Source organism: Gossypium raimondii, chromosome 10 (genome assembly GCF_025698545.1).
Source record: "Gossypium raimondii isolate GPD5lz chromosome 10, ASM2569854v1, whole genome shotgun sequence".
In the NCBI taxonomy this organism is placed as follows: domain Eukaryota; kingdom Viridiplantae; phylum Streptophyta; class Magnoliopsida; order Malvales; family Malvaceae; genus Gossypium; species Gossypium raimondii.
In genome coordinates, this window is record NC_068574.1 from 49484670 (window position 1) to 49496943 (window position 12274).

General features: G+C 31.1%; 2 protein-coding genes across 2 annotated transcripts; both read left to right on the forward strand.

Moving 5' to 3' along the window:
• The first annotated feature begins 3575 nt into the window (after positions 1–3575).
• LOC128034085 (protein ALP1-like) lies at positions 3576–4641 on the forward strand. Its single transcript, XM_052622790.1, has 3 exons — positions 3576–3758; positions 3855–4080; positions 4169–4641. The coding sequence occupies exons 2-3, from the start codon at positions 3954–3956 to the stop codon at positions 4624–4626; spliced, it is 585 nt and encodes a 194-aa protein (XP_052478750.1). The 5' UTR covers positions 3576–3758; positions 3855–3953; the 3' UTR covers positions 4627–4641.
• A 6126-nt stretch (positions 4642–10767) lies between these two features.
• Positions 10768–11531, forward strand: LOC105775553 (glutathione S-transferase F9). The gene has a single exon (XM_052622236.1). The coding sequence runs from the start codon at positions 10800–10802 to the stop codon at positions 11217–11219; it is 420 nt and encodes a 139-aa protein (XP_052478196.1). The 5' UTR covers positions 10768–10799; the 3' UTR covers positions 11220–11531.
• The last annotated feature ends 743 nt before the right edge of the window (positions 11532–12274 follow it).

Below are 12274 nucleotides of genomic sequence, written 5' to 3' on the forward strand. Positions count from 1 at the left end.
TGTTTTCCGATTATAATCTTTACTATTCTGAAATCTTACTAATGCTATATCGGTTACCCACAATTTGTTCGTAACAAAAAACATGGTTGGTATTTTTTCCAGATTTTCTGTTGGCAGGTCTGCCCATCGACGCTCCAAGAGTGCCTTTGTAAGTTTCTTTTCTTCATTTTTTTCCTGTTTCTCTTTTTTAGAAGTTTATTTGGGTGGATTCTGTAACATTCAAATCTGAATATTTGGGTTTTTATTTCCCTTTTGGATTAGTTCATTGATGTTTCATCGTTGATTGGGTTTTCGAATTTTGTTTAGTTTCTTGTTCCTTATTGCTTTGATTTGGTCGAAATATCCCTTTTGTTTTATGTGTTGGAATTGGTTGATTTACTTTGGAGATATCATGTCATTATGGTAGAAAGAATTGTCTATAAAAATTATATATTGTTTTGTTTATGGTAATAAAAATCAATTTTTCATTCCTTGCTCCAATTCGAACAACTTTTCAGCAACTTTAGCTCCAATATCCAGTGCATTAAAAGTTTTACAGGAACTGAGTAATGAACTCCGATTCCAGCATCTGGTTCATCAGACATTTCATTTACATGTCGACCTCACCCTATGTTTATTTATTTTTATTTGTTTTAGGGTAGCATAGATAGTCAATCTTGGTTTCAGTTGAATATTTTAACTTCAAAAAACAGATTTTATGTTGGAATTATTAAATGATTAAATTCAATAAACAAGTATCCTCTTTATTGATTTTTGCTGTCTCTCAAAACTTAATCGATTTCCCTTTTATCATTACAGGTTCTTTCTTCCAACACTTCTTCATCGCAGTCGTCCCCGATTTGCTCATTACAGGTTAGTTTTTCATTGGTATTTATGGTTTTGTTTGTATGTTTGTATTGCTCATTACAGTCTTTGTATTGCTCATTACTTGTTTCTCGATGGCACAATATTTGATATTTAGCTTTGTAACCTTGTAGTCATTAAGGAGGAGTAAAATAACATTTGAATGTTCATTGTCACGTGAAAATTCATTTCTTATGTATTTATATGTACTGCTTTCATTTGAAGCTTTCCCACGGGTAGATAAATGAGTCACTTTTAAATGCTTTATGCTATTGTTCATGATTTCTATGCTATACAACTAAATGATGTTTATTTTTACTGATATTCTTTACTGTGTAAATTTTGAATATATTAATTGAGCCCATATACTAATCTTCTTATTATTAGTATTTATTTTCATGCATAATTTGATGTTTGTTAACTTGGTCGCAGTAGTCTCTGTGTTATTTTAGAGAAATTACATTTTAAGTTGATCTTTTATCAGCAGAAAAGTTTCCCCTGCTTCTATTTTGATGCTAATTCATTTCTATTTTAAACTAACTAAAGAAAGAGTCATGTTGTAGTTTTGGAAGTCCCACAGTATCGAGTTAAGCGAAAATTCCATTAATGCTCCTTACCTATTTAGTATCTTGAGGATTCTGCTATGGTACTAGATAGTTAGTTGGTTGCTGATGTTCTCTAATTTACGTCTATGCAATTAGATGTTACTAATAATTTAGCTTTGGTAAGCAAGTTAATATTACCAATAACGTTTTCTGCTTCCAGTAGGCCTTATTTACTAGTTTATAGATATTTTCTGATTTATCATATATAATAAATTTGTAAAGGTTTCCCTCTCCCTTTTTTTATTTGTTATTGTAACCTAAAAAGAAGGCATTATGATTTACTTAGCCCTTTAACTTTACAAAAAAAATCATTTTAGCCCTACATTTAATCTTTCACATCTTTTAGTCATTGAATTTGTGTGGTTGGACAAATCATCTCAAAATGGAGGGAATAAATAATGTCTATTAACTTTGCTCATATAGTATTTATTTCAGCAATCCACTTTTAATTAATTGAATAAAAAATAATAATAAGAAAACTAATTTTATGGTGGGTTTATAATTATAAAAGAGATGCCAATGCTTGACTAAGATGCGAAATAAGACCAAGACATTTGTTATTGAACCCATTACGCTTGCTTAATACGAAGATTGATCTCAAATTTGGTAGCAATATGTTATTAATGTTAGTGCCATCAAAAAGCTCTCAAAGTTATTATTTTAAGTAAGATTTGAAAGTGATGCATAATTGATATTATCAAACCAATCAAATTAAAAATAATATATAATTAATTTATCCAATTGAAAACAATATAAGCTCAAAAGAAATTCAAATTACAATGAAATAAAAAGATCAAATAATATTTTGTGAAAAGAATGATATCGAAGAAGCAAAGAGTCTTTGATACATTTGGAAAATGTATTCATAATTTCCTAGTGTTTGTTTTAGTAAAATGAGTTGAGTCAACGAGAAAACATGCGTTTGTTCGTAAGCATCATTTTACTCTTCACTATCATGTTGATGGAAACACATTCGTAAAAAAAAAAGGAAAAACAATCACCTCTCTCTCATTTGCATTCTCAAGCTTTGTACAGATTCTTAAGCTTCTCATTTGCTTGAATCTTTTTATTTTCGGTTGCCTGAAATAAGAATGAAAACCAGTACAGTGCTAATATTTACTAAAAATCACAAAAACCTTTTAAGACAAATTATTAAAACTTTTAATACCTTTTTTAGAGGCAGTTTTCTTTGTTGCGTCTCCTTCTTGTTTTTGTTCTTGTTCTGCTGTTTGTTCTATTTCTTCTTTCTTTTTTTGCATTTCTTTAGCCAAGTTTCTATTCTTTTCGTCATGTTTCCTCTGCTCATTCTAAGCCTCCTATTTCCTTTTCAACTCAGCAACTCGGTTCTTTTCCATCATACACATATCAAAATATGCACCACAGCCACACTGTGTCTCATCTCATCCAAAGTACTAAAATATTGATTGCAATCAAGGTAAGAAGTCGCCATTACCATCTCCTTTAGGTTTCGACACCTGTTTAATTTCCTAGGGTGGCCTCATTTGCAATTGTTATTTCCTAGGCTGGGATAAAACACCCACTTCCTTTATCATTATACATAATTATAAAAGATATTTGTCGATGTATGCTTGCTGTAAGTAGAACAAATATTAGCCTCTTTCCATGTATGCTTGCTATAAGTAGAACAAATATGATATGAATTATTATAAGGTATAATATCTTTTCTTTTATTATTGTTTGGGTGATTGATAAATAAATGAAATTAAAGTTGCAACGATATCATTTAATAGATACTTTTTTGCTTCGTGTGTTCTAAATTTGCAGTAATGGCTCGTCTGCCTTTAATTGCACAAAATGTGAGGCGTAAAAGAATTGGTATTGCTGTGACAATATGGTTGGAAATCTGTAGAATCGCAATTTGGTTCTTATTTAGAATGGGTGCCAGCCTTAGCCTACATAGACCAAGGATTAGGTCCTATACCATAGATTTTTATGCAAAACGGGATTATGTGAAGAGGCTTGTATATGCTAGTGACGAGACCTGTATTGAACAAGTTAGGATGAATAGAGCTGCCTTTTTTAAACTATGTGAGATGTTAGAATCGATAGGGGGATTGAAGTCGACAAGGTTCATGCTTGTTGACGAGCAAGTAGCAATGTTTTTAACATATCATCTCCCATCACCTGAAAAATCGAGTTATCAAGCATCACTTTAGAAGGTCCGGGGAAACTGTTAGCAGAGCATTTCATAGTGTTTTAAATGCTGTCATACGCTTACAAGATGTGTTATTTAAAAAGCCGGAGCCAATTACAGCCGATTCTTCTGACACAAGGTGGAAATGGTTTAAGGTATTGGACTGAGTTTTATATATAGCTTCAACAACATTTACTTGATTTAGATTTAAATTAGTATTCTAACTCAAGGTTTTATATTATGTGATATAGAATTGCTTAGGTGCTCTTGATGGAACCCATATCAAGATTAGGGTTCCAACAGTTGATAAACCTAGATATCGAACGCGAAAAGGTGACATAGCAACAAATATGCTAGGTGTTTGTACACCTGAGATGCAATTTGTTTATGTTCTTCCTGGTTGGGAAGGTTCAGTTGCCGATGGACGGGTTCTTCGAGATGCCATTAGTAGAAGACATGGATTAAAAGTTCCTCATGGTAAAGTGTATAGTTAGAGGACTTTGAATTATTCATTAAGATCAAACTTTGTGTCTGAATTAATCATTTAAAAAAAATTATTTTATAGGTTGTTATTATCTAGTTGATGCTGGATACACAAATTGTGAGGGATTTCTTGCACCATTTAGAGGACAGCGATATCATTTGAACGAGTGGCGTCAGGGTTATCAGCCAAGTTCTCCGCAAGAGTTTTTTAATATGAAACATGCCTCAGCACGTAATGTTATTGAAAGATGCTTTGGCTTATTAAAACTTAGATGGGGAATACTTAGGAGTCCATCGTTCTATCCTGTAAGGGTGCACAATAGAATTATTATTGCATGTTGTTTGCTCCATAATTTTATTCGAACCCATATGAGTATTGATCCCATTGAAGCGGAGGTGGGAGAAGGATTACCTACAATTAATGTGGTGGATGACGATGAACCGAATATCACAAATATTCATCCATTGGATGCTTGGGCTACTTGGAGGATGGAACTAGCCAACCAAATGTTCGATGAATGGCAAGCATCTAGAAATTAGTTTGTGAAACTTTTGTAAAACTTTTGTATTGATTTTTGTATTGTACTAAACTTGTTGAATTATAATATAATTTCTTCTAATTCAGCATGTGTTATAATTTTAAATTTTTTGTGGTATGGAGCTTTTGATTCATGATATTCAACTTAATTCATTGATTTTATAAAGTGTTGACCTTTTGAATCATGATATTAAAATAGTAATTAATATAATTTGTTTTTTTTTGTTCTTAAGATCATTATGTCAGCTGTTCCAGAATCAAATGCTTCTTCTCAAGCTTCTCGAGGAAGCAAAAGAAAATGGGTTCGAGGAAGATGCGACATTAGTTTCTGCATGGTGGACTGCACAATGTTGGAACATTTAATGTCGATACGGGTTCAAAGGTTATTTGAACGAGTTGGAAAGAATGCTACAAACGGTTTTACCAAATGCAATGTTGAAAGCGAAACCTAATATTGAATCAAGGATTAGGTTACTTAAAAGGAGTGGTCAATCGTCACGACATGCTTAATGGCCAAAACAATAGCGCTTTTGGTTGGGACGAGCATAAGCGACTTCGTTGTTCTTTGAATATGCGGTTTGGGAGTCCTATTTAAAGGTAAGATTATTTCAAGTCTTTATTATATTATTTTTACCAAACTTATGACTAATATGATTTCCTCATTTTTTTAGAGTCACAGAGAAGCCGCTCAATTCAGATATCGTACTTTCCCTTACTACGACCAGCTTACTACCATATACGCAAGAGATCGAGCAACTGGGAAAGATGCTCAAACAGATGCTGATGTTCTTGAAGAAATAAATGCTGAGGATGTTCGTACTACAGGTATGGATGAAGAAAGAAACTCATTCTATGATTGCGGTCGACATCCTTTGGATGACATGGATGTTTCGATGCGAGCCAGAACGAGATAGAGACCAAGGGGGTTCCTCATCTTCAAACAAGAGAAAGAAGAAATCTGATGCTCGTGATAATGTGTATTCTTCATTTGATGAGGCTGCCACTTTGTTGGGGGAAAAAATCCAGGCCGTTGGCGATCAAATCAGTAGGAGTATTGCTTCCGAGGTGGTAGTTCAGTGAAGTCGAAGAATATCAAAGATGGAAGAGAAAGCTTCAAATTTATATTCACCTTATGGTCAATTGAAGGTTTAACCGACGATCAGCGGTATGATGCTTTGAGTAAAATTCCTGATCATCTAACTCAAATGATCGTTTTCTTTAGTTTACCTTCTGTTGCCCAATTGGAATGGGTCAGAAGATTTCTTTCTCACCATTAAATATCAATGTTCAAACTTTTTGATGTTGTAAAACTATATAACATATGGATTATGATGTAGAATTTCATTTCATCTAACATTTTCTTAATATAAGTTAATTATGTTTATGCAGACTATAATTCTCAAGTTATATATTGATTTTAGTAAATTCATATAAGAACATTTTATTATTAAGAATTTTATGAAATTATATATCATTATTAAATTATATTTAATATTAATTATTTTAAATTGTATAAATTCATATAAGAAAATTTATTATTAAGAATTTTATGAAATTATATATTATTATTAAATTATATGTAATATTTATTATTTTAAATTATACAAATTCATAAAATATAATTTATTAGTTATAATTATTTTAAATTTTATTAAATCATATATTTTAATTTAAATATATTTAATATTAATTATTTCAAATTTTCTTTTATAGTATCATATATTATGATTTGAATAAATTCATATAAGAATAGTAATTATTAAGAATTTTATTAAATTATATATTTTAATTATAACATATTTAATAATAATTATGTTAATTTATATTTTACAAGATCATATATTATGATTTGAGTAAATTCATGTAAGAATATTAATTATTAAGAATTTTAATAAATTATATAATTTAATTATAATATATTTAATAATAATTATGTTTAAATATGATTAAATTATTTATTACTGATATTAATAATCTTATTAAAATTTAAATAACAATAACAAATAATTTACCAAAACAAATTTCGCTAATTATTAAGAATTTTATTAAATTATATATTTTAATTAAAATATATTTAATAATAATTATGTTTAAATATGATTAAATTATTTATTATTGATAATAATAATCTTATTAAAATTTAAATAACAATAACAATAATCATTTACCCAAACAAATTTATGCTAAGGGTATTCTAGTCATTTTAGTTTTTTCCATTATGCTATTACATTTCTATTACATTCAACCAAACACAGGATTACTATTACGCCTCTATTCCATTACATTCAACCAAACAGTTGATTTGCTATTACACCTCTATTCCATTACACCTCCATTCCATTACACCTCTAATCCAATACACCTCTAATCCAATACAGCGAACCAAACGTGGCCTTGATGTTTGACTATTTAATGGTAGTTGTCGACTACTTCAGCAACCATATGAACCCATTAAATGCAAAATGTTTGATGCCATTTATTAGTGGCATTAAGCATATATACCCACCAAGTGCAATGACCTTACAACTTAATGGTGCCATTTGTTTATGGTAACAACCATATGGTCCTACCAATACTAATGGCTTGTGGCCTATTTGGCTAAGCCAATAGGAACCATATTTCTCAAAAGTGGGTGATCACTGTAAAAGTGCTCTCGTATTGAAACAAACCCACCAAAATGACTTTGTTCGATAAAAAAGTCTTATCCCTTTTTTCCTTCCTCTTAAACAAAGTGAGTCGATGTTGTCAACACATTTTTAAAAATGTAATTTTTCTAACCTCTTTGCCATTTTAAAGCAGTGAAAATTGTTTGCAAACATACTAACCCATAAATCGTAACCCTACAAGAATGAGTCGTGATAGGTATTTTTAGGGCCAAAATTTAAGAAGCCACTAATCGTAGTCAGCAATCTCACAATACTAAACTTGACACTCAAGGGCAGGGGCGAAGCGAGAACAAATTTTTAGGGGGCGAATGAAATTTTAATTTTTTATAGTCTATATCTTTATAATTTTTAAACGATTAAATCAAATTTTTATAATTTTAAGGGGGCCAAAGTACAATTTTACCTTTACTAATTTAAAATTAAAAAAATCAAGGGCCTAAATAGAAATTTTCTATTTTAAGGGGGCCAGGGCCCCTGCCAGCCCCTTTGTATCTGCCGCTGCCCAAGGGTGGCGAGATCAGCGTAATCGTTTGTCTTCTCCAATAGTTAAGGAATCAATACTCTTTACGAAAGTAAAATATGACATTCAATAATACTGAACTCAATACATATAAAAACTTTTTAAAATTTGATTTTCTTTGGAATACGATGGAACATTTGAAAATTAAGAATAAAATGTAGAATAAAATTTTCATAATTTATAATTTATAATTATCAAACAATCAAATTATATTTCGTATATAGATATATCAAACAAAATTTATAGCTTAAATCCAATACTTAATATTTCAATTCTTGTTTTTTCAACACTTAATTTTTTATTTTATCAAACATCATCTTAATTAAAAGTTTTGATAGGTTTAAAATTTAAGTTAAACAACAATAACATTATGTTTGGTTGGGGGGAATAGGAATGCATTCCCCCTATTCCGCGGGCCCACAACCAAACGGGTGTTTGGTTGGACATAATACCATTACGTCCCGAATCAGTTCCGTCTCTAATACACCCAGGTCCTGTAATAGGTATTCCCCCCATTCAGCACCGATTAGGGAATCCTTACCCGTTTCTTATTTTCGTTTCCTTTTGCTGCCCTCATCGATTTCTGCTTCTTCTTCCATAGGTATTGCAGAGTTAATTTCTGTCCTCATTTCTTCTGCTTTCATAACAAATCCTCAAATATATCTCTTCAATCCAAATCTCCTCCCATTTCTTTACTGGTTCTCTCTCTCGGTCTCTTTTAAATTTTTTTTCCTGTCATTTTTTTAGCTTTGGGTAACCAAAGGCCAAAACACACACACGCTAGAATCTGTTTTTTTGTGGTTTTTAAAATCCATTGCTTCATTGGGGACTGATTTTGAGGTATGAATCTTAAACTTTTTCTTTGTCTGTCATTGCCTTTTCATTTCTATTTTGGTTTCAGATCAATGTTTTTTTTCTTATATTTCAGTGGATTTATTTCTCTGCCGTTTCTTTGTTGCGATTTTTGTAACCCCTACTTCATCGGAGGCTAATTTCAGGTATGAATCTTTGCTTTAACAATGTCTTCGGCTTCCTCTGATTTATGGTTGTGGTTTGAGTCCTTTATTCTATTGGGGAGTTCTATTTAATTGCAGGGTGGCTTTGATTTCAAAGTTTTGTGGGAATACTATATTTTTGATTTCAATGTTTTCTTCTTTGTGTTAGATTTTTATTGTTGTATGAAAATTGAAGAATATTGGTTTCTAGCTTTTTGTAGCCAGAACCATTGCTGTTACTGGAAGGCATTAATCACCATTGTTTGACCATAACCAAGATGATAGGTGACATTTTCATGTATTATGGTCTATGTTATGTTGATTAGGATTAGGTGGTGAGTGCCGGATATAGGTATCTCAGTCGTTTTGAAAATTTTTCATATATTTAGAGGATCCTATTCCTAAATATGTTTCATATATTTAGAGGATTCAATACCCAGATTGATATCATACTTAAGACTCACATTAGAAAATTTTTCATACATTTTTTTGGGGGGGGATGCAGAGTTGTGTGCTAATGTGAGTCTCAAGTATGATATCAATCTGGGTATTGAATGTAGTGGCAGTTAGTTAATATTAATTTGCCATGAATGTTATATATTGGTTCTTCTACCTCTAAAAAGCTTCTCCAGCTTTAGAATGACATTCAGGTGACTCATCTGTTGCATAGGAAAAGAGTTGCAATTTAACTATGGTTTCTACAGAGATATTAAGAAGTGTTGGCAGTTTGCATGCTCGAATTTGTTCCTTTGTTTCTGCACAGTTGATGAACCTTGACATGATAAAATGGCAAGTCAATGTACATTTTAATGTAAAAAATGCTGGCTTTTTTTTCTTTGAAATTAGGCAAGTATTTCTCAATTTTATGGCTGAGATCTGGAAGACTCCAAGAGTTTAATTATCTAGACTAAAGCTTTTTACTTTTGGTGCAGTGCAGTTGTACTGCCTAGGGTCTTTTTTCTCTGGTAGGTTTCTTTAGTTTTTAAAAAGAAAAAATTATCGAGGTAATATACTTTGTACCCTTTTACTTCTACTTCTTGTTTTAAACCCTTTCTTGCATGTGATCTTTGCTGAGACAGTTTATGCATGTCTATGGTCTTGCATTTTCTTTCTCCATCTTGCCGAAGTAGAGAGTTCCTTGTGTTGTTGCATGTAAATCTGGCTTTAGTGGTAATATATATTTCCATATTTCCTTTTATCTGGCTTTGCAATTGCATGTAAATCTATTGTTGAAGTTTTCAATTGAAAATGGTTTCTATATTTTTCTTGAATGATCTGTTTATATTGTGCTCTGGATTTTAAAAGAAGAAGAAGAAGAAGAAAATTTACGTGTATTGAAGTTAGCTTTGAAAATTGTCCATGAAGCATGAAGTTTAGATTGTGATCTGTTTATATTGTGCACTAGGTTATTCCCCTTATCATTATACTTATCGGATGTTATTACAACTTAGTGCACTGTCCCTTGCATCTTGTGACAAAATTTGCAAATTTTATGCTCTTGGGTTGTTTTTACATTTAAATCATATGGCATATTATATTTATGGTTTAGGGATACTGCCTTTGAGTCTTCCTTTTTGGTTTGATATGGCGAGTTCTAGTTCTTTGGAGTGTAGACTGCGCTTGAGCTCCATGCCCGATAGTTCTTGCTTATTCTTCATTGTAATGAAATTATAACTGAAACTTTAATTGAGGTACAAAGCTATTGGACTAGTTTGAATTGTATCTAGTTTGTAAATGAAAAACTCGGATGTAAATCTAGCTTTAGTGGTAATACATATTTCCATATTTCCTTTTATCTGGCTTTGCAATTGCATGTAAATCTATTGTTGAAGTTTTCAATTGAAAATGGTTTCTGTATTTTTCTTGAAAATGGTTTCTATAGTTTTCAATTTGTGAGTGCTCACTCTTTAGCAAAGAAAGATGACATTCTAAACCACTTTCTTAAAAAACAAAACTTTCTTACTTTAATATTCATAATAATTAAACAGCACCAAATGATGATTTTTACAATTTGGGTTTTTGCAGAATCCCGTGCAATCATAAGATACTATGCAGAAAAATACAAATCACAAGGGACTGATCTACTGGGAAAGACAGTAGAGGAAAGTGGTCAAGTGGAAAATTGGCTAGAGGTTGAGGCACACAATTTCAACCCACCAATTTATGCCTTGACCCTACATCTGATGTTTGCTTCCAAGATGGGGTTCCCTCCTTATGAAAATTTGATCAAGGAAAGCGAGGAAAAGCTAGGCAAAGTTCTGGATATTTATGAGGAGAGGCTGTCAAAGAACAAGTACTTGGCCGGTGATTTCTTTAGCCTTGCTGACCTGAGCCACCTGCCATTTACTCAGTACTTGGTGGGTCAAATGGGAAAGGAATACATGACAACCAGCAGGAATCATGTGAGTGCTTGATGAGATGATATTAGCAGCAGACTGTTTTGGCAGAAGGTTCTCCAACTCTATGCTCCTCCTTTCTAAGAATTGAAAATGATGCAATCTGGGGATGGGATCTTTTCAATGATGTCTGCTTTATTGTTTAGCAGTTTGGTTTGGTTTGATTTGGGGTCTGGTCATTGTCTGTTTTAAGAGGCCAACTGGTTATCCTATGTTAGTTGTAGTTACAATAAAATGTTGGTAAGGGTAAGGGGTTACAGTTATCGTTGTGTTTGCCTATGTTTGATATTATGAATAAAGATGAAGAAATCATGGAGATATCAAAGAGAATCAAGTGCTCAATTGAATGTGCTTTAAAGGCAATTTTTTTCTTTTATTTTCTGTGGTTTTATTACTTATTGATTTTCTTTTTGTTGGTTTAAATCTTCGAAATAATTGTCCAAAAGGTTTTGGTAGTGTTGGCATTGGCATTAATAAAAGTTTGAGCTTACTCTGAGTATAATTTGAACCCAAATGTGGTAGTGTTGGCATTGGCATTAGTAAAAGTTTGAGCTTACTATGAGTATAATTTGAACCCAAATCACATTTGAGGTGATAAATACTTTATCCATCAAGTTAATACATGGTTCAAGTTAATTATGGTGTTTATTTATTGTTAATAATTTATACAAACTTATGATTATAAGTAGTGTAAAAAGGTAATTTATTTACTATGATATCAAACAAGTGAAGTGGCTTAAAAAATTGGAAATCTAATTTTCGTAAGTCGGGATCCTACCATTTATTTCCTCTTTAGAGAATCACGCTCATTGAGCTTAGCTTTATCTAATTTTATATTAAGAATTTTATTAAATTATATATTTTATTAAATTATATTTAATAATAATTATTTTAAATTATATTTTATAGTATTATATATTATGATTTTAGTAAATTCATATAAGAAGATTTAATATTAAGAATTTTATTAAATTATATTTAATAATAATTATTTTAAATTATATTTTATATTATTATATATTATGATTTTAGTTAATTCATATAAGAATATTTAATATTAAGAATTTTATAAA